We start from the raw sequence: 24487 nt of genomic DNA, 5'->3' as shown, positions 1-24487 counted from the left end.
AGCTCTTAAAATTCACTATGGTAGGGAAGGTTTGCAAATTTTCCCATCATTGCTAACACCAGTCACTGGGTGTCAGCAATATTTTCAGCACTGTGCCAAATATTTGCTTGAAGCAGCACTGGATAATATAATGCTTAAAACAGTGTCCACAGCTATTGGATTATATACACCCAGGGTCCATGATTTCAAACAAAAACTCAGCTGAAAAAGATTGGAAAATATCCCCCTAGTAATGAAAGGCTTCATTACAAAAATATTAATGGAGTACTCGTTTTGTTAAGATTTCAAAAGAACATTAATGATCCCAATATGCTATTTATAGTAACAGCTCCAGGACACTGGGCCTAATGCATTTCTAAAAGTAAACAGCATTGATTCTTTTCATGGTTATTCAAATACCTACAAATGATTTCAACACAATGGTTTACTTAGCAATATCTTATCCGCTGTTTCCCTATAGGCAGTTAAGTCATAATTAATCAATAGTTTAGTTTTTTTCCTTACTTGTAGAGTGATCATTCATCTCCTCTAGTCCAGTATTAATTCCAACATCTATTGAACTCATAATTTTATCAATCTACAAAAAAGAGAACAGTGAAAACAATTGATTGATCCCATCTTTGTTATTTTACTTTGGTTTTTCATGCACAAAATTATGGCATTGTTACCGTCATTAGGAAAGCAACATTATAATCAAGATTGCAAATGAGAAAGATCACAGGATCACAACTAATTTCTCCACTTTGCTTTTTATTCTGCTACTTTTTGTACTCCACCAAAAGCTAAAGCTTGAAACTAATATTCCTTTCCCTACAGTATAGTTCTTTTCATACTGACAACACTGGTCATCTGCTTATATCTCAGTATTTGAAACTACTTTGTCTTGCTTCAATATATGGATACAAAGGAGAAAAATGTGTGTATTAAAGTATATGACAGAATGGATATTAATTTTATAGGCTTATTTTGCTTGATGATAGCTTTGAACCACTAGAGGACTATTTAAGCAGTACTATTAATGAATAATAATATTGCTTTGTGTGTTTTAAGGTACTAAATCAATTGTGCATTTAAGATTTCCAGAGAATTTTCTAGCTCCCTTTTCCTCCATCTGTCTCAAGGCCACCGAATAGGTAGGAAACAGCTGTGCTCCCCCCCCCCCCCAAGTTCATACGGAATGATATTGTCTGTGAAACAGTACTACACTTTTTCCAGAGTTTATCTGAACATTTGTAAACTACATTGTACTTACTAGGTCAGAATTAGTATACCTCCTATATCCTCTATAACAAGAGCACAAAACAAAAAGTGAATCAAGGGCAGGTATTGTCAAAGAAGAAGGCAGCAACAGAGAACTAGGTTTTACTTAGTTTAATATTAGGGCTGACTAGGACAGCTGACTCCTGTCACTGTTGACAGGAAAATACCTGGGAATAATCTCAGAATCTGCAGATTTAGAATTCACACCTACTTTTTGAGAAACTAAATTTGTCCTACCCTCAAGAATAACCAAACCTTGACATCCCCCTAAAGGGCAATCTTTGATCTTACTAGTTTCAGGATCTCATAAAAATGTACCCAAATAAGTAAGATCAAAACCTGATCCTAAATACCCTTCCACTGAGAAAATATCTTCTGTACAACAAAAACTACCTTATGAATATCATGTCAAATGAGACATTCAGATGAGCTGAAGAACTCTTTTTAGAAAAATAACCAATCATACAAACTCTGGCTTCTATTTTTGAGATAAAAAGACTTTGGGGGATATAGAAAGACACTTTCCCATAATAGCTGTTTCAAAGTGCTTACTTCTCTATAATAGCAGTAAAGATATAAACATATCCCACTCTTAACCTAATTTACCTCAATAAGACAGGAACTTTCGTGTCTATGAAGAATCATTTACACTCTTGAAATTTAGCACAGTAGGAAGAAAAAACGAAATTAGAACAATCAAGCTCTAGAACTAAAATAAAGTATTTTGTATGAGCAAGCCTATGAACTATGAACTCAGCATGAAAGATTTCCTTTAATAGCAACTAAAAGTGTATTCCCACTCCACACAAGAATCAGGTATATGGCAAGTATTGTGTACACAAACAGTTCACTAGGTAGAGGATGTATAATACAGACTGGGTTTGTGGAATGCATAACCAACCATCATAGGTTTTCCATTCCTGCCATGTTCTCTTGTCTCTTGTCAGGGGGCATTGCCTGTTCTTCTGAAGTGGCTGGAAATAATTAGCAAATATATAAACAATGGGCATAGTTATAAGCCCATTTTACCAATTTTGTTAGTGTCACTGATGAGGGCTTCAGCAGAAAATAATTGGAATGTCACAACATATAGAATAATAGAATTACTTCTGGTTGACTTCATTCACTATGGAAACAATAGGCTTCATTCAGTGTGCAGCATTTCGAGCAAAAACGCATCGCATTTTGTGCCAGCTGTCAAACTACATGTATTACACTGTGATACACACTCTCTGAGGACTTGTAATTTGGAAGATTCACTTTTTATTTTCTGCCTCTGAAACTAAAAAATAATAGCAGTTTCACAATTCTATATAGTTGCTTGTACTAAAAGTGACCAAAACTTACTTCTTCCCATTCTGATGTGAAGGAAGGTGTTCTTTCAGAATTTCCTTTAGAGCACTGCTGATTTGGTGTGGGTTCACTCCAGTTGCTTCTTGCTTTTTTGTCATTTGGTGGACGGGAGATAAGATTGGAATCAGATTTTGAAACATTTTTGCATAAATGCATTTCAAGCAAAGTCTTTGGTAAAGAACGTATTCTCCCAAGCGTGCATGCTCGCTCCACAAATCCCCCAGTAGTAATAACCCATTGTTCACTTATCCTTGTTGTTGTGCCAACCAGTGTACGATTTTCCACTGGTTTAGTTTTAGTATGAAATATGGTTCTGTTTACAACTTGTGGCTTTTTTTTCTTAACAGGAGGATCAGTGGTGTTTTCTTTCCGCAGCTGTATCTGCTGTACTGCTTTCTTGTTCAAAATGCTTTTCTCCACCGGACCACTGCACTGGTTTATTTTGCTGTACAGCTGGAATGGATTATCAGGTGGGTCACAGGCAGGTGATGATCCATGAAGTAAACCTGCAAACTTCTCGGTGGGGTGTCCTTCGGGAAGCTCACTTTCAGTGGATGCTTCTCCCTGGCAAAGACGCTCTGAAAAGAGAGAGAGTATCTTGTTAAAAAAAAACAACACAGAGTGATAAAATACTATAAACAGCAAAACCCTTACACAAAATGATTTTCTATGATGCTTAGTTCTCTCTTATGTACAGAAATAAAAGATACTTCTATCATGAACTGATTTCTTAGTCTCTTACCAAACAATTTGTTCTATAAACTTGACTAATTTATCTTGACTGGTTGAAAAACAGACCAAAACTCAATGCTACATATCAATTACAGGAAAAAGCAAATTTATAAAGTACAATAGGTCATTTTTATTCCATCAACTTGATGGTGTCACTTTTAACTTGTTATTGAGTTGAAATATGTACAAATTATACAATTTTGAATGATGAATTGGTTAGTTACTTTTTAGGTAATAAAACATATGAAGAACCTGTATAACAGCATTATTCTTAATAATTTTTCCTTTTACAGACAATTTTGTACTTTGAATTCACAACTATGATTCCTTTTTACTGACTATCTAAAGAATAGATCCTAATGTTTTCATTTCTGGGAATTTACAAGAATAGTTTCAGAGGAATAGTAACCATTGTAAAAAGAAGAATAGGAAATCAAATCTTTTTAACAAGTTTTGTATGCAATTTAGCACGGCAAATGGAAACTACAGAAAGATATACCTTTTGACACAATTCAGAATGGATTATTAAGAATTTGTAGCCTTTTCTAAGCCTGTGGCTGCAGGAGCTAGAAGAATAAAATTTGATAACTCTTTCTATCTGTGCTGTCTCATTTAAAGCAGTGGTGAGGGTAACACCATTCTATCCACATGGCATTAAGATACCTTATTCAACTCAGAATAACTCTGTCCCCACTAACAGTTGCATCTCCATCACCGCTTCATTTAAGATACATAGATGTCATTCCTGCTGAAAGCTGTATCTACGTATGTAGAATCTTTAACTGGAGGACTGTACGCACAGCCATAGCTACCGGAAGGAATCAAACATAGCACCATGTCACAATATGTAAAGAAACTGATTGTTTTCCTCCTATTTGCTACAATATCTGCTTGGAAAAAAAAACAAAATCTTAAAATATTTTTTATACAATGAAGTAGTACTTGATAAATGAATGGTAGAAGAAAGATCTTGGTTTGTACTTCAGATCACCAGCTCTTATACTAGTCCATAGTTTGAAAATGTAAAACTACATGTTTTTTCTCATTTTCTAAATTATCATTATAAAATTCTAATCAAGATTAGGATGGGTGCAGCCTTAGAAAATCTACTTCTCTCCTTTGGGAAACAAGAGACTAAAATATATACCTCAGGCATATTTGAGCATTTTTCAACTAAAAGGATGTCTGATATAATGGCAAAAGGTAGAATGTGGGATGTGACAGAGCTTATAGACTCAATAATGCCAGGAAATCTGGTTTAGGGGAAAAAACAAGGGGATGGGACATTCTCACTTTCTTTAATTTTTGAAAGTTGCTGAATTAACTGTACATCTGTAACTTTGAAGGTGAACTTAAAATGAAAAATAAAGGATGCAAATACTGATTGACTTCAGTGCTTTTCAGTAATAGGAAAAACTCAGCAGCTGGGATTCAGCTCCTGATTAAGACATCTTAGTTTAGGTATGTACATTTGTAAGAAGTATGTAAGGTTCCAGTCATACTCAGAGATGAGGTTGATGAAATCAGTGGAGCTTAGGGAATGAAGTCTCACTCTACATCATGGCTGATCAGCTAAGTCACTCTCTGTATCTATTAACTGCATTGACTAGATCACGAATGACTATAATGGGAGACGGCATCCAGTTTGCATTATGATACCTAAATTTAGACGTCTTAATCATGAACTGAATCCTACTCTAATGTTTTAGAGATCCGTCTTACGGCTGTCCATTGAACTAACTTAGAGGTAAATGTGTTTCTCAGGACAAAGTAAGAAAGGAGAATAAATCTGGAACAAGAAAAGATTACAGGCACCTGGACTGCAAGGACTTTGCTAATAATCTGGACTGAAACTGATAGCTGCATCTATACTGGTAAATAAAACTGGCCAACAACAATTCCTTTAGGATCTAAAGGAATTATATGGCTCATGTCCATTAAGCTAAACTCTCCTCCTTCTTGAGACAGAATTGGCACATCCAAACAGTTACTGGGAATGGTCTATGGCCTCTGCTAAAACTTGAACTGTGCCTGGGAACTGTCTGGGTGAATCCTGCTTGGTATTGGCCAAAACCATGCCAAAACCCACACTAACAGTTTACAAATTTGGACTGCCAAGCACCAGTGCTGTCTCATGTCCTGGCTTTGTTTACGAGAGCAGACAAAAATTACATTTTCAGAGAACTGCCATTCCTCTGTGGTCAGTAAATATATGTCATGGCCAATAGAAAGTGTGTGTTTCATTCCTTTCTAGCAGTGGTCCAGTGAGCATACCAAAATATTGTTTTCAGTTATTTCGCTAGTTGAAGTGGCAGAAGTTTGCCATGGATTCAATGATTCTAAGCATATTGTAAGCACCTTTGCAGCTCGATCTAGTACAGTTGCTGTATATCTATTGTATAAATAACTTCAAAAACAATAAAAGCCAAGCTAAACTTGTAAAACCAAGCACTTTAAGGAAGCCAGGAAAGGCCAAAATGAAGGTTGCCCTTGCAACCTTTAGTCTTCTTATGTTTTAGCACTATGATTCACTTTTGATATTATCACATATTATTTTTCCTCAAAACCTGCCCGTTTCATTTAGTGTTCAAAATGAACTTTGCCCAGTGAAAGAGAAGCTTTCACCATTTTATATTCTCCTTGTTCAAAAAGACTGGTCTTATTACCTATTTACTGCACAGTATTCAAATACTTTCTTTAATACCAAGTTACTCCTCACCTCCTGAGATTTTTTATGATGCTCATTACTACAGTATCTAAGTGCTTCACAAATATGAATTCATATATCTTTACAAGATGAGGATGTAATGTGATATCATCCCAATTTTATAAATGAGAGATAAGGCTCAAGGAGATTACACTGAAAATGTCCACTAATTTTCAATATCCAATTTGATGTTCTTTAAAATTTGCTTTGTTAAGAGTACTTATCATTATATAACACAGAATATTTTTTCAAAGCTCAGCTGCTATTGACTTCAGTACTTTTATAAGTCAGTCAATTATAGAAGTCACTTCTGTAAGTCTCAAATTCATCATTCAGAAAAGAAGGAATGCTGTTAATGACTACTTGGATAAAGTTTGGTCTCTCTTGATCAGCATACAACAGCTCTAACAGAGATGACAGAATGTAATTTGTGCAGTATTCAACTGCCTTAGCTGTCATTTCTTTTCTTTGATACCTTTCACTAACTAGAAACTTTTTTGTAAATTATATTATGAAGGAAGCAAAGATCTCATAGCTATGTCTCCTTCATCACATGACTTTCAGCAATGCATAAATAAATAAATAAATCTATTTTGGACAATGAAAGAGACTAGGGTTGCCAGGAAAATGACAGTATGTGGGGGTCATGATAAAGATTAAGATGCATGCAAAATGCATGCGGCACAGCAGCCCTAGAACAGGTAATCCAGAGAGGTCATGGCATCAACATCCTTAGAGGTTTTCAAGACTTGGCTAAAAAAAGCCATGCCTGATCTGATCAAATGTTGATGGTAGTCCTGCTCTAAACAGGAGGCTGAACTAGTTGAGATTCAGAAGTCCATTCTATGATCCATGTATAATTCCAAATCTTCTGATTTTGAATTGTTAACTGTTAGACCTTAATGTTCTTTTAACACAACTTTGTATTATTATTTTGTATTTGTTATTTTAGTTTACTACTGCATCAGTACTGCTAGTGCTTAATACCGTATGTTCAGAGAATAATGAGAATACAGAACAGAGCTTTACCTCTGCTCTAGGTATTGTAGCCTACTTCTCACTGCATTGTTCTAAAGAAATCATACACGGAAACAAAATCCCTGTAATAGACAACCATAAAATAATTTGCCAGAGTATAGTTTTTCTTTCTTATTCCAAGCCAGTATTTGTTGACTTAAGATCTGAAGCATGAGATATTAAAAAGCTTCTTTAAACTCATGCAACTACTTGTTTTCATTGCCTATGTGAATGTCTTACTAAAATCTCAGCTTCAGAACTTGAAGTATGAAAAAAGTCTAAACAGGATAATACAATGCTCTTTCTGTATCCTTCCTGCCATAAGCAACTGTATTTTTTAAAGATACCTTCCTTAGCTTTTAATAATTACCAAAGTCTTTCACTGGTCTCTTTCTGCTGCTGTACACTTCTACTATAAATTTTAAGATAGCTGATATTGAAATTGGTATTTCTTCTGATGCTTAGTAGCAATGCACAAAATATAATGTTTTGTGTATTATTTCCTTTCTTTTCTTAAACATACCAAATTATTCTTGCTCTTTTGAACGCTGCTGCGCACTGAAAAGATCCTTCCTTTAAGTTGCCTATACTGATGATCAATGTCCTGTGTGGTTAGAATTAATCTTAAAATTACCAATATATCTCAGCAATTCAGTTAACTATCTCAGTTGTCCTTTCTAATGTGTTCTATCGCCTAATTTTATTATATGCTTCTCAACCTTTTCATTAGATGCTTTACTTCTGTTTGTTTCAACCAACTTAACTGACACTAAGAAAGGATATTATTTTTTACTTCATTATAGTTCGTAGATTTATACGCTGGTGAATGCTAAGCTACTGATAACAGTTTTGCTTTCTCACGGTCTTCTGGGTAAGTCTTCTGAGAACAGACTTTCAGATAAAGATCCTGGGAATACTATGAGAAGAGAATAGGTAGAGAAGGTCAAGCTCTTGGATTGAATCCTGATGGAGAGAAGTTTTCTGTTTCTGGTAAATTATCTTCTTTCTTTCTGTAGGAAAGCTTATTTTGTAATCTTTAAAAAAGCCAAGAGAAGGAGATCTTCTTTCTTACAAGATATTGCTTTTCTTCCCGCCTTATCTTTTCACTTGCAAATAATATCCTAAATACCAAAACATAAACAGATGTCACTTCTACAGATCTTTAGTGTCATTACAAGTGCACCCACAGCTAACCCATCTGACTGGATTATTTATGAAAATCACTATGATACTGCCATATCTGTGTTGCTTGGAAAACTTTTGCAGAACATTTCCATTTGTAACTACAAATCAATTTAGTTCTGCCATAAGCTCAGAGCCTCAGATAAGTATTGCTGTTATCACCAGTTTACATACAACCAACTTGGTATTTAGACAGCAGTTCGCAATCCAATCAGCTATTTATTTACACACTGGTGCACCACAGCACAGTTGCTTGTGGTATATATATAGATCTCTGTGGAATACCGTGTCCTGCTTGCAATAATTGAGTGTTATAATTTGCAGATGCTTCATCACACTTACATAACTATTTTATGAATCTGACTCCAAATCTGCAGAGCATATTAAAAAATTAGGAGTATACTAAATTCTGTGAATTTTGCATTCATGTAAACTTGGAAATTAGCTTATTCGTATTTGTGTCTCAAGAGATTCTATGTTCAAAACTGAAGTAGATTCAGCAGAATAGCACTTATTAATAATAGTAATGAAAAGAGCTGTAATGGATAAATTATAACTACAGAGTTACATCTTTAACAGGCACTGCTGTTGCCATGGCACGAGTTTCTAATGTAGAATAAAAACCCATTAGAGATTTGTTCTATAGCTATGGTAACAACTGTATTGTGACACCTGCGCTATTAATCTATTCAAGTTCTGTTTTCATTTGATCCAGAAAGATGTTTTTAGCAGCATACTCTGCACATGTGTAATATCTGTCCAAAAATGTACTCTCAACTCTCATTTCCACACACTCAGTTAATTGATAAAACTAGCAGTCACAGCCGAGTAATATGTAGATAGTACCCTTTCATCCCTTCCTGTAACATATGCAAGCTGGAACCATTTGCAATAGAAGGATGATAGGCAAAGAAGTCATCTTATTTGCATGGTAAAAGTTGCTTTGAACACGCTAGAATATCTTCAGTAGTGATGATATTGATTGTATTGTCAAAATGATATCATAAAATGGAATGATCAACAAGAAAAGGTGCAAGACAGAAAATTCCAAGCGTTTAAAAGCTGAAGTAGCAATATTCAGGAAAGCATTATTTCACATAGCAAACAACATGGTGCTCTAAGTTCCAGCTCTCTGATGGAACTGCAGTATGTTGGCTGCAGCTATCTTGATGAGGCAGTACAATGTTTTCTCACTCTAGTAAATGTTACAGCAAGGTACCACAGACCTCTGTGGGAGATGTAACAACATGATTACTATGCAACTCATAAGGAATGTGGGCTTGTACTGCCATCAGCAACAGCACAGAAAAGAGCAGCAGTGTCCAGCCAGAGCTGTTTCTCCTTCTGCTTCATCCTAAATCCAAAGAAACCAAAAGGGAATGTTGGTGTCAATGGTCTCCAAGCTGTGTGTCCAGGTTTCAACATTACGAGCTTCTCAAAGCCATTTTGTCTCCTAGAAATCACAATAAAAGTCTCTGTGGATTTTGTGTTTGCTTTCACTTGCTTCTTTACCACCAGTTCAAATCTATAACATTAAAATCTGCACTTGCCTGTGTACTGAAGGATTCTACCTAATTAATGCTTCACTGTTGTTGCCTTCTTGGTTGTTTCACTGTCCACATTTAGTCTTCTGTTTTACAATGACATATCAGGAAGAAGATGAGAGAGATCTAGGGGATAAGATAGCTCCCTATGGAGTTTTCTGAATATTACTTCCCAGCCTTTGATGAAGAAAAAGCTTTCAGTGAGGAAGGATATTAGTTGGTAATTACTGCCAATTCTAAGCACATTATAATATCCAAATATAGTTCTTGCCCAAAATTGCAGTAATAGGAGTGTAATCTAGTGCAAATATTCATAGTTAATTTTAACTTTTTTAGAGGTATAATGATTCTCCTGTATATTTTCAGAAAATATATTTGCTACACATAGAGTGCATTCTGTATTTGAGGGGGGCAGAAATGAATTTTTTCATAGAACACAGACAGGGTTAATCTTTGATTTAACAGCAAAATTCAACTTAAACAAAAATATAGAGCTGCAACTGCCACCTCCATAATGCTGTTTCCATGAGAATTTCTTTCTATGTGACTATATAAGGCATGGCTCCTAGACATCTTAATGACAGACAGCCTTTCATGAACCATCACATTTTACAGCACAAGAATCTGCCATATATTTGCTCCTCAAACCAAGAATTCTTCAGAAAACTAACATATGTTAACATGTAAGTTAAGGACTGCACATTTTATGCAGATGAAATAGTGTCCAACATCACCCAGGTGAAGCACTGGTCTTCTTCAACACCCATGTTCATGCTAAAAATCTGTTACAGTATCTCAACTCTACCACACAGGAAAAAAAAAATCATTACTTCTTTGTAAAACTTAAGTAATCTTTCATGAGAAATTCTGCAAAATGAATGAAAATTGATGCAAAATGTAGTTTTGCAGAAAGCTCACATATAATTGCATTGAGAAATTCTGTTGTCATCTCTTCTTCTTGCGGGAGAAAGCTGGCAGCTGAGTGGGATGTGGCTGTGCTCAGAAAGTACATGTTAATTTTACAACATAGTACAGTAGAGAAGAGCAATAGAAGAGGAAAATTTGGTGACACTTAATAACCAAACTCAGTGCAAACCCATATGAATGTGACAGATGAGCTCTTGAAACCAAATCCTTTTGTTGATGACACTAATGAAAACTAGTTAATTGTTCCACTCCTGATACTTCACACATCAAATGCAAAGAAGGAACGAAAGAAAAAGTCATCCAGCAGCTAGGAACTAAACGTACTTATTATCAAGGCAAAAGAGACTGGAAAAATAATGGATGATTTTTAGAGTGCTGTTTCCAAAAGGAAATGTCACTCAACAATTCCCACAATTGTATTTGGAAGGAAAGATTTGCTTAAGCAACAATTCATTTTCCCCAAGCATGAGACAAATGCAGAAAGAATACAAAATATATGTCTGGCATTTACATTGATCATACACTTCTGTCATCCCTAACCTTATGAAAGCATCTATCTCTGATTTGAGCAGTATTTTTAAGATACTTAAAAAGGATGGGACGCATTGTGGTTAACCTTCTCTGCTCTGCTCTCCTCTTTTTTCTCTCTTCTTCCAACTCCACATGGAAGCTCACTTGTTTCATCTTATGTTTCAAAGCCAGCAAGAATGGAACCAATGCTTTCATAAAAAATAATGTAAAATAAAGGCTCAAATCCAAATGGCCCCTTTAACTAGAAGCTTTACTGTTCCCAAGAAGATCAGTAATAGTAAATAACTTGTACTGCTTTTTGCAGAACTTCATGTTAGGTAGTAGAAACAAAGCTATAAGGACAGGAAGTGCCTAATTCTTAACAGTGCCTAGAAAACATATCAGACTATAGAATCACAGCCTACTTCTAGATCTAGTAGAATTATACATGCAGAGTCATGGAAGATCGTATCCAGAACTGCAAGGTTTCTTCAGCTCCATATGGAACATTTACTGAAATTCTATATAATTACTTACATGTAACTGTTTTGAAAGTTATCACTAGAAATCATGGTATTTTAGCAAACTTGCAACTCATTACATCTTTTTGTTATAAACACTGGATGAGGAAAATGAAGGATTAAAAAATAGATTCTATATATTCATTCTCCCCTATTGATTTATTTGGGGTTTGTAAATGTAAAAGGATAACCATATAAATCCTTTCAAAAAGTATTTACAAAATATAAACAATCTTTAAAAATCCATCAACCTACACAAATATGCGCAAAAGAATTTAACTAAGAATATTACTTTTCTAGACAGAGTGACAATCTCTGAAAGACGTCTACTTTCTATAACTAACTGTAGTTACTTTAAAGGGTAATGTCACATGTGGGGTGCTTAAAAGCAGATTCTGTTGAAAGCAGGGAAGAGATTTAGGTGGCTAAACATAGGCATCTATGGCCATTTTAGACACACTAGGGTATCCAAGCTGACTGCAAGGGCTGACAGACGTGACACAAGTTATTGGAAATCTGGTCTTTCTGGGAAAGTAGCTAGAGGTTAGGAAGGGTATCTTGTGTGTACAAAATGGTCTAAGCACCTCTGTTTAGACACCTGAATTGCTTCCTAGAGGTCAAATGATAGCAGACAATGATTTCAGATGGTGGTGTACATGTAGATAACACATCTCAAAGTATCTGTTACTGTAAAATAAATAATTGCTGAAGCGATTCTGTGCATATACCCCACATCAGCTGACTCAGATACACTGACCTCAGATAGGAACTGGAGACTTGTCAGTATTTTAAATAATGATTGTTGGATACTTCTATCAAAGTAGGCAGCAGTTTGAGAATCCCAACCACCTGAGTGGCACTGACCCTGAAGGGATGGCTGACCTCAAGTATCAGCTCAGCAAATTCTGGAAACATATATGCATTTGGAACATGGAATTAACCTGTTACGAACTGACTACTGCTGTTAAGAGAGTCAATGTGTAGCTTTATTAAGCTACTGGAATGTAGAAAAGCACTAGTTCAATTTCAGATTCAGTTACAGGAAAAACAAGAAGTACAGCACAATAATGTAGACAGGAAGAGCAATGAATGAACTCAGAAGACAATTATCAACTTCCAGGCTCTGTCACAAATGACACTTTGCTAAGCTCCTTTACTTAGAGCAAAAAGACACCTAAGGAGCTAAAAGGACCAGCTGAAAAAAGTCTGCAGCTGTTTAAGGCAAAAATACTACAGGTAGATTGCAGACCAGTCTCTTTCAAACTATTTGCAGCAGTATCTGAGTTAACTGGAATTTACCAAAACTTATAGAGACTTTCTCCATCTTTTAAAAGAACAGCTATAGATAAGCAAAAGTCATTCCAATTCTTTTCTCTTACTGCTTTGTACATTTACGTGAATTAAAAAAAAAAGATTATAAGAAAGCTGTATGAATCACTCTAGTTGCTGGTCACAAGCTCCCACAGAGACATTTCCTTGGTATTTCCAAATATAGGTCAGTTATCTTGGCTGGAAACAGAGGGGATGCCATCCATGCTTCTGAACTACAGAGTTTGATGCAGAGGGGCAAAGGTAGCAAAGTTCAATCCAGTTAAAACCCCACTTACATAACTGGTTGAAAAGTCAGGCAATGTAAATGCTGTGTACAGAAATCCTGAATGATTTATTTTCTGTCAGAGTCATGTGAAAGTTAGAGGACAGAGTTTCATTTCGTGAATAGCTGTTGCACTACAAAACATTACCACTCACCCTTCTGCTTTTCAGCCAGAAGTTACCATTCCAACCGCTCCACTGTCAGAACAGTTCATAAGGATGGCCTCTGATCTGCTTTGGGCAAATCAGTTGTGTCAATATGAGTACTTGAGAATTCATCTGGCTTATTTTGCTTGAGATGGATTAGAAAGCCCTCACAGACACTCCTCTGCTGAACCATCTGTGGGATGGCCACCTATGAAAGAAGTGCAATGACAAGTAGGTGCTGGTAACATCTTGAATGGCTTCCACAGAATATTGCCAATCACAAAAGGATGATATTTCTCCACAACCTAAGGGTCATCTTGCCTTTCTGAAACACATCGGGTGGATTACTCCCTTAGGCACCAAATAAAACTGTTTTTCAAATATGTTACAGCTACTGAGAATACCATTTTCTTAGATGGAATAATGTGAACAATGATAATAAATATTATCATGGACTAAGAGGACTGATTTACCAAGCTAAAAGGATATAAAATAGTGCAGCTTTCAAAGACATCCTCTAGACTGGTACAAACACATGAATAAAGTCATTTAAGAGTCTAGGAGCTGCAGACAGGAAAATACAATGTGAATCTTAATTATCAGAAAATGTGCCAATATTGATAAGAATTGCCCTATATAGGCACATAACAGATATCTCAGATTCTTCTCATTTAACAGCCTGATCAGAATACCAGGAATAATGGATTATAGCAAGCTTCTCCCCACTAGAAAACCCCATTTACTTAGTGGCACATCTTTACTGAGTATAGGAAACTTCCTTCCTGTGTGATTATATACTTTGGATATGAACATATACCTCTTCTAGACAGAGTTGTGAATTCATCTTGGTTTACTAATCTCAAAGCTAGGGATTACCATTTTCAATTGGAAACAACATATAAAACTGGGAAAGATCTTTACAATAGGTATCACTTCTTGCTATAACTGATTCTCACGAGAGGGATCTCTGACAAAGGACAGGGTATTGCAATTAGGAAAGCTCAAAAATTGAATGGAATAATCCATATTCATGAAATGTAATATGCCGTCTGAAGTGATAGCATTTTTAAAAGAAGATTGTACTTCTAAGAGGGCAGGGACAGAAGAGAGGGAAAAAAAAGTCGTACAGATTTCCTAAAAGCTTTGTACAGTCTTGACTGCTATTCAGACAGGCTCCTGTGAAGTGGACACTGGTATGAACGCAGAGAAAGAATTAGAGGATCTCTGTCATCTAATTTTATTCTTCTTTATAAGAATCTCTTCAAAACCTTTGTTGACTGAAACAGCAGTTAGAGGGCTTGTATCTGAGACAACTTGATAAGGTCACTTGTCTCCTTCAAAGATCAGGGAAACTGAAAAAGAATGGAAACTTCATCAAAGACGAAAAAAAATTTTTTCACGGGATATGTCATAATCTATCCTTGGAATAGTCTTTTTGCTCCTAATCCAGTGTACCATTAGGATCTTCCTTTCTGTGGGAGGTCCACAGTTGATACTTGGCCTTCCTTGGAACTGAAAACAACGAACAATGAAGTTTTGTGCACAGCAGTGCATTTGTCCATTGGCCACATCACAGTTTTGTGCATGTCAAACACTGCCTACAAAGACATCTGAGCCACCATTTGCCCTTTAGTTTTAACATGCTCCCTTCTTCTGGTTCCAGCTCCTATGATCAGTCAGGAAGTAGATGGTTCTTCACATACCTGGTATGGTTCCTGACTGTAAGGTTTGTATGGATAAGGTAAAAGAACTTTTCTCTCATGATTTCTCACTGAAAACTTAGAAAGGTCTCTGTTTCATTTCATGTGACAACAAACTTCCAAACCTCAGTATTTTTCGTAATAGTAGTATCTTCTAAATGGTGATTTCAAACACTTCCTCAGCATTGGATGGTAGGATCAAAAGCTAAAGGGTTTATATTTCTCCTTAGAACTTTTAGGATATCTCTTTCTGTTGTATCTGTTTTGGAAAGGGACTCATTCTCAACAGATATGTATTATTTTTGGTGAGACTGGCCTGATTCAAACCATCCCTTCTGGAGCATTTGTTTTCAGTCACTACAGAAAAAAGGTCTGAACTCTTGGACTCAGCTTCTTTGCATACACTCCTTTCTCCCCACTTCCCACTCTCCCACTCTCTTCTCTCCTCTTTCCCCCAAAGAAAAGAGAAAATTATTAAAATCCACAGATTGACTAAATTCTTCATCATTCAGCCATACAAACACAGTAGAAAAGAATCTACTGTTTTCTCACAAGAATTGTTCTGTAACTTGAGCATTAATTCGTCTCTTACTTCCATAGATTATTGCATTCATACTGTGTTTAAGCCTCAACACATCTTCCTGCAAAGTATTTCTAAAATGCAGCCTCTACTTGCCCATTTGTTGCCCAAACCATTGTCTTGTATCAATTACAACCTCAGGCTCCCTGATCTTAACCCATTCAAAAACTCTTCTACAAAAATCACCTTCCTGGTCCATTACACTGAGCATGCTACATGGCCTCTTTGGTTCTCACTGTCATATTTAAGGCAATTTATGGCATACAAATTCTTTATTAATAAAACTTCACAAGTTGTGATATAATCAATTCCTGTCTCCTGTATGCTGTCAATGTCCCATCACTATTTTACTATTTTTACTTTAGCTGAAAATTCATAATTTTAACAGAATTGGACCATTCCAATATTTCATGATTCAAAGGGATTATAAAACAACTTTATATTATAAATGTACACTTATAATTTAGATTATAAAACAACTCTTACACTCCATGTTCGTTACATAATGGAACATATAATGTGTAATGTAATATAACTAAGTTGAAGCTGTAGAAAAATTAACTTTGATATACATCATGCAGCCAAAAAAGACAATTCTTTGCATTGGATGAAACTCACTATTGCTGTTAAAGAGCTCTGTGGAGATTCAGGATCAACTTACTATGAAATTACTCTGACTCTTCCAGTGTTTTCTTTGATGCAGATTTAAAGTGCTGCTCCGACAAATTTTCTAACCTACCAAACACACTCAGGAGAATGGAGTATGCAGCAGTAGTTCATTAAATCAATCATAATTAACAAATAGTTGCAGAAACAATATTACCATTGTTTTAATTAGCATATTCCTCATTTAGAACAAATTGGAAATCAAATGATCACAGTCTCCTGAGATATTTACATGAGTCACTTTTTCCTCTCTTTAAAAAAAACAACCAAGCATCACTAAATCTAGCTGCAGCTCAACTTATCGGATAGCACAGTAACAAATACCAATACCAAACTAATGCTTGCAGATTTTTTAATAGTTTTTACTATATAATAATCAGAAATGATAATGAAAATATTTTAATCAAGTTTCTAATTAAAAGTGAGCAAACACCTTTCCTTTTGATTTCCTTTTGTAACCAATAGGAAAGACAGAAAAGAAAGGAATAGGGAAGAAAGAGAGTAAGACTAAAAGGAAAAGAAGGAAACCACCTTGAAGAGCAAAACTTCTAAACCCAGAAACTTTTGATGAGAGTGTCAAATTAAAATTGATCCTTAAAAAGACTTTTTTAATATGCAAAATGTTTATGTTTTTAACTAGCTTTCAAAAATCTCATGAAGACAAAAAGATGCCAAGTATTTAGCCTATACTTGCATCTTGACAGCTTAAAATTTTTATGTAAGCACCTAATACAAAGGAGCACAATCAAAAAAGTAGACATGTCCACTTCTGGAACAGGTTATGACCACTTCTGGAGTAGGTTACTTTGAACATTATAATATTATGACCACCTCAGCTTATGTTCTTGAATTATTATTCTGCCTATCTGCACTAACTTAAGTGAAAGAAGGCTGTTGGGAGTACGGGGAATAAGTGACAAACATTAGGTAGTTCCAACGAGAACGCTAAGAGTTCTTAAATGAACAAGGAGTGAGCCTAGTTAACAGGATATTGTAATCTAGGCTACGGTAAAAGCCTTAGGTAGAAGACAAGACATTGAGCTCTTGAACCTTCTGCTCAGAGAATAAAGGATGAGCCAAAATTGAAAGCAACTGGGATAGCTACAGTACTGGTAAACATAGAATGAATTTGAGGAGAGATAAGAGGCGTATAGGGTTTTTTTTAAAAACAACCTCCCTTCCTCCAACCTCCTCTGTTGCTATGTGTTCTTGGAAAAACTTAATTTTTTTTTAACTATCTAAAAATATATGGGGAGATATGATGCGTGCTTCCAAAACAAAATGAACATCACAGATATGGCAATTGATCGGTAGTGGAGTTAAGTTTAAAAGAAAAGTTGAAGTGAAATTTGATTTAAATTCACTTAATCTCCCAGGCTGACTGTCAATATGAAGACCAAATCAGACTGTAATCTGCAAGTGGCTTCAAAATATCTCTGATCAATCTGAACTTTCATTGTTTTTATTATTTTACAGCAGCCCAAGACATGCAGTAAACACACTACAGAAGTACATAAGTCTGAATCAAAGCAAGTAGTTGCTTCTTAAAATTGGCATCTTTCTTCTGCTTCAGTTAGCTATGCTTTATTTGAAAGCCAACACAGTGATGTTTTACTACACAAAAGACAAAGATTCAGGATAAATTGGTCATTTCCAGTGTTTGATACTTTTTGCCAGTTTTTGAAGCCAATTCATTGATAAAAAAATTATATAATTTATACTATGCAATTCTCATATGAAGAGTGGCAGAGCAATATGATTTTTCCCTGCATGGCTAACACTCTAAGAATTTATGTTCAAGAGTAAGAAACTGTAAATCTTTCCATGGTGTGAGTACTCCTTAAATTATCTTGACAACTAGAGAAACTGATTCAGAGCAAGAACAACTATTTCATTATATCTGCACTGTGAGTGTGGAAGTATCACTATATATCAAGATGTAAGAATTTTAATGGTAGGCTTTGGACAAAGGTTCCCAGCTGGTGAGAGTGGACAGTCAAGCTGGCATTCAAGCCAATGCCAACCTATCTTCTCCTGAAGCTGACATATATGGCAAAATGTCTTAAAAAACAATATACCCACAGCAGCTGGTAGCTCAGATTCACAAACTTGTCAGAAAGTGCCATTTGTACCTGCATATAAGAGCACAGAATTAGGAGGTGTGTGTCCCTGAACAAAATGCACATCCAATAGCAGACCCAAAAGAGAAAATAAAAATAAATGAAAGATGACCCCCCCAGTTCTTAGGCATTGTATAGACAAAGTACAATATCCCTAATGGATGCTAAATCGAAAAATTACAGTTTTCTCTTTCAATCATTGGGTCATGTCTTCACAATTTAATGTTTATTAAAGTATCTGTAAAAGGCAAAGACCCTATGATCTAGTTTAGGTTTCTATTTTACACTGCGTAAGAACTGGAATAGAGAAAAAAAAATTCTGAAGATTTTGCAAAAAAGGAGTATTTTAAAGAAGACCTAAAATGCATGAGAAGTGAAAAAAATTGAGGAATAGTGAATTAGAAAAGGAGAGTGGGAAAATACAAAAGCAGAAGCTAAGGGGCAATCAAGAGTCTGAATTCTAATTCCAGAGTACCATTGCATGTTACCAAAACAGTACCACTAAACAAATACTTTCAGTCTTGCTACATCTGTATCTCCTGTGAGGCAGCTCATTTGATCAAGACACTGAAATTAGACACCTCTGTCTTTCATTTCTGCCATGTTCCTCTCCCATATCTCCCAGCTGCTGCAAATCTAAATTACTGTCTAGCTGCAAGCTGAGGTTTTCAAATTCTTGTTTAATAATCACTGTTCAGTTTGCTGTCTCTCTATATCTGAAGTGCCTTGCATGGGGTTATTTCACTGTTTACCTTGCCTAAAGTCAATCATGTTTACATGCAACTTTTCTTTCACAAATAATAATGGCAGTATTTTTGGTATTACATTTGATTTCACTGTTCTAATTAGACCTATAGATTTGTCATAGGCAATTTCTGGAATAAGTCATAATACTATCATCAGTATCACAATCCTAACAATCATGGGAAAACCATGAAACCATGAAAAAATCAGTGACAGGTTTATAGTAGCTGAACTACTTTTGAAAAACTAGGTGTTTGACCCCATTGAAAATAATTGTATAATCCAAAATACGTTTTAGATATTCCACAATATGTAGTTTTTCTTTGCTCTCTTAATTACATGATAGATGTCTTTTTGCATTAAAGCTTCACTTTCCTCAGGTATTTAGCTATGTCAATAGTGAGTTTTCTAAACATTTTCTGCATTCACTCACCAATCCTTTCAACCGTGGCAAGCACAGCCTTGCTGCTCTGAGTTGCAAACCAGGCTGTAAAGACAACACACTAAGCTAAGCTAACTTTCATACAGTCATGAAACCAGAATTATTTCACTGTGATCAGAGGGACCTTTTCAGGCCTTATTCACATATCCCTTTGATGTGCAATCTTACATATGTCCTGTGTGTTTGACTCTTGAACAGAGATTGCCATATTGATAGGCCTCGGCTCAAAATCCTCAGTCCCAAGTGTTTTCTTCTCCTTCAGTTATTGCAAGTCTCCAGAGCAATATGAAAATAAACAAACAAACAACACCTCAAACTCAAAGAAACAGCAAAGAAACTCAGGTAGTAAAGACCTGGAAGTCAAGCTTCCAGCAGGGATGGAAGTGGATACCAAGACACAGCTGATCTCTGGACCAACACAAGCAAAAGTCACCACTTTGGGGCCTTGAAGAAAAATCTCCAACAGTTCCAAGAATATCTGGAAAATTGTGGGCAAAGTAGGCAAAGACCCTTCTGTTTCTGCAACAGATTCCTTTCTTATTAGGTGGCCTATGCTGGACAAAATTCCAAATGCACATCCCCATTACAACATAGACTTATTTTTGGAATCACAAAAGATGCAAACTGGAGGATAATCATGGTTAAGTTTACAGAATCTACTTTTCCTTATGCTAACTTTATAGAGAGAACTTCGGCCTTAAGACATAAAGTTTCGTCCTGTACCTTCATGTGACTGCAAAGGCATTCATAGAAGTTACACCAAAGAAACAGATGGGGGTAGAGGGAAAAGAGGAAAATAGTTTAGTCAGGTAAAGAGCCATTGGGTTGTATCATTCTAAATTTAGAATATTACAAAATATAAGGATGAATTTTAGCCTTTTCACAATGTTCTTCAGCCTTTGGACAAAATGGCCATTTGACAAACTTTGAAATTACACACCATATCTGCATTCTGGAGAAAATGGAAATACTGACAATATGTAGGTCCACTGTTTGTGACACAGCATAAAGAAAAGTCTGGAAGTGTTATGCCAAAGATGGCAATTGTTCTGCTTCCTCTACAACTTCAAAGCCTATTAGTTCAACTGGCTCCCACATTATTCTTAAAATAAATTGGTGAATTAAGCAGATTTCTTTCTTCAATTCATGTATAAATACTAAAACTGATTTGAAAGCATCAGCCCTAACTGAGATATCATTCCTTGCACATTCTCCATGGAGCTAAACAACACAAGCACATGGATATAGTTCACAGCATTTATTGTAGCACTCACAACAGTATCAAGGGCACTTCAGAGCTGGGATCTGAGAGACACCAACAATAATTTTTTAGATCCAGTTCACCTTCTCTCATATCACCCTCCAATGACATGTCTGACATTACATGCACTACTCTCTGTAGTGGTGTAATGTCTAAGCAGTTGCTTCCAATCATCCCATCTCTAGCTTGAAGCTTACTTTCTTCTGACCAAAAAAAAAAAAAAAAAACAATTTCAGTGGGAGTACTGCAATTCTGTCACTAAACATATTGTAAATGTTTGTCTTGTAAATCTGTCATCATGTCAGTTTTCCACTATCCTAATTTAAGAGTAGTTTTCAAGGTAACAATTGCTTTTGCTTGAAAATTCCGGAATGCACAGGTAATTTCTTGGAAGATATTTTTGCATGTGACAGACTAGCTGAGTAATAATGATTCGACTAAATTCACCAATAGGCAGGCATTTTGCGTTCAAAGAAAAATGTAGGTCAGCTGATTTTTTCACTGTAGAACATTCAAAACCTTGCAAGTCAATACCTGAATAAAGATTTTACATGTTTAGAAAGAATCTTGATTTTTATCTATTCCACTGGAAAGGAATGAAATTGCTTAAAAGAGAGCAATTATTTATTAGAATTTTACACACTGTTAAGAATTACGTAAATCAAGAGAGGAAGATATAGGTCATTTATTTCTGAAGAAAACACTGTGAAGTATGAAAGGAGAAAAATTGAATTGAGATAATTTAAGCTTCTAGTTTCGGTATCAAACTAAGGCTGAGTCATACAATCACTTTGAAGACAGCTGTAATGATATAAAATGTTACTGTGTACAGCTGTTCCCTGCAAGTACTGCACTAGAGATTGCCCATTCCAAAAATAAGCTATGGTATCCAGTTGAATGAGCACAAGTTTTAGTGAAAAATCAGTTAAGCTTGCTCGAACTACCTGAAGTGGTAATTTTCCTTCCAGTAAGGGAAAATAAATTCTCACAGCACTCCTTCTAGATACAGAAGAGTATACATACATCTTCAAAGAAGGTTTTGTTAGCAAGTTTAATGGCAAATTTGCTTCTTGTCTGTAAGACTGTCTAGATGATGGAAAAGTGTAAGACATGAAAGGTAGTTTGACAGCAAATAAGAGTATGTCTTGAAATTCTGTAAAATACCTTTCTGCTCCAGAGTACTAACACAAGTGCACACTAGATACAAATTCTGCAGACACACATACTTCAGCACTGTTTAATGGCTACGTACTCACATGTCTGAAGAAAATCCACAAAAATCTGTTAATTGTAACCTAAAATGAATACCACTGTTTTGTCAAGTTTTCACATTAGTATTTAACATCACAGCTGAATCATAAGAGAAAAAAAAGAATAGGTGATATATAAGGTGAGTAACAAGGAATAAATACAAAACTACTTACAGAGACACAAGATATGACTACACTGCAGTCACAACATTAACTACAGTACAGTGTACAGACCAAGATACCTTTTAAAAAACCTACATAGTTATGGCAATCTTGCAGTATTATTGCAGTACATAAAACAGGCTGTGAAACTTGCCCAAAAAAAGCAGAACGAATTAGCCTGTGTTATGCTGTATTCCAATAACAGTTTTCAAGCTAGAGGCAGTTTAAAGATCACAGTTGCTGCTGTTGTAGAAATATTCTCTGTTAAGCTAAAATCCTGGGACTGCCAAGGTAGACTAAGGGAGTTAATTTTATATCCACCTCTGTTATGATAGTTAATCTTAGAAATATGACAGTCAAGAGACCATCAATGCATCTGCAAACCTTCCCTCTAAAATGCTGTTCTTTCTTTTCAACCTTCCTACCGCACACCTTCACCTTCCCAAACCAGGGTATCAACTCTGTGGCTTGTGGTCTTTCCTCATCTCTCCAAATGATGACCCCAATCCATATGGTTTGTCTTAACCTTCCCAGAAAATGACTCAAACGTTAGAACCTTCTGACACTTTTTATCAGACATCCCTATCAAGCAAAGCACTCCAAGCACCAAATGCTGCACAGCTGTGTTATGTGCTTTATCTAACTCTGAATGCAATTGTCAACCTAATATCACAGTGCAAGGTCATGCAGAGATAGAAGTTCAGGTCTGAGATACAATCTTGCTTGTCAACATAATGTTTCACTTTGGCTATTTAGTGTTCTCTCTGAGGACTAATTAGTCCTCATACAACTCTACATATGTATTGCTTCCAGTTTCTAAATAAGGTTGGTTATAAATTCACATGCTCATTGTACAATATAGAGGTATTGTGACATGGGGACAAGGCTGACCTTTTTAAGATGGTGTAAGATATAATTAATATGAATGTATATATAAGAACTAGATATTGTCATACTACTACTGCTGCTATTACTACTGTTAAAGATTACTGGACTGTGTTACAAGTTCTTTCTTTACTGAGCACAATCTGTTTGTCTTTGGACTGAGGGAGAGATATCATTTATATTAACTCAGGGCAGTTACTTTTTATTTCTAGGTCTTTGTCTTCTGGGTTTCCTTGACCACATTAAATCAGTTTTTCTCATTCCAATAGAGGCCAAAACTTCACAGGCAAGATGTTTGCACTGTGTCAAAACATGGTATTTGCATTAACTACCGTCCATTAATTTCAGTCTCAAGAGGAAACTCTGACACTGATGGAGGAATACAATCATTAAAGGACGCATAAAGATACACAGGAATATGGGACTGGGTCACTGAATCTAGCTCCTTGTAAGAATAGGCACTAGTGCTACAGAAGTTTAGCATTAGAGTCCAGAGATCATTCATAGACATGTCATGAATTACAGGTCTCAAATGGCCCTCGAAGCAATTTAAGGCACATACTACAAACTCCCAGAGCTTACACTGCAGTGAGGTGGCAGGAGACAGCAATTCTTCAGATGTCCCAGGCTCTTTCATCCCCACAGAATTCTTTGGGCAAAAACACCCAAAGGATCTTCTGATATACATAACATACATCAAGCTGTTACAATAGTTCCTGACTATTCCATATGGTGATAGCATCTGCCACTCTTCAATATAATATTTGTTATTTCCAAAGCATCACATTTCTCACAGAGAGTATGAATGACTACAAAATCATGATTTAGTGATAATTCTGCTTCTCAGAAAATGGTGATAAACTGCCATTAACCTTGGCATGTGAAGCCTCATGCAAAGCCTAGTGAAGTCAATGGATGAAGATACGACACTGCGTCAGAACAAATTTAAGGACTGTATTTTTTTACATGACAATTTGCTTTAATGTTTTTAATTTTTAGTGCTAATACTTTTTATTACAATTTAAGCATGTGCCTTTAATGAATAGTTAGTAAATAAAATAAGTTGTCAAAGTATTTTTAGAAGCAACTTCCTTCTTCCTAGCAAAAAGCAATTATAACTGTCAGAATTCTCTGGCATAATTTTTCAGCAACAGGTATGTAGTAATTTAAGTCTTTATTTTGGA

At 35.7% G+C, this 24487-nt stretch overlaps 1 protein-coding gene across 1 annotated transcript in view; it reads right to left on the bottom strand.

Annotated features, from left to right (window-relative positions):
* The window catches only part of ANKS1B (ankyrin repeat and sterile alpha motif domain containing 1B), a 449800-nt gene that overhangs the window by 226709 nt on the left and 198604 nt on the right, over nt 1–24487 (bottom strand). Inside the window, exons 13-14 of the mRNA XM_067312063.1 lie at nt 2608–3191; nt 505–577 (exon numbers count right to left, since the gene is read on the bottom strand). Of these exons, the coding sequence (XP_067168164.1) occupies nt 505–577; nt 2608–3191 (657 nt within the window). The remainder of the gene's footprint in view (nt 1–504; nt 578–2607; nt 3192–24487) is intronic.

This window comes from Apteryx mantelli, chromosome 1 (genome assembly GCF_036417845.1).
Source record: "Apteryx mantelli isolate bAptMan1 chromosome 1, bAptMan1.hap1, whole genome shotgun sequence".
Lineage (NCBI taxonomy): Eukaryota > Metazoa > Chordata > Aves > Apterygiformes > Apterygidae > Apteryx > Apteryx mantelli.
This window is presented reverse-complemented; position numbering and strand designations above follow the sequence as displayed.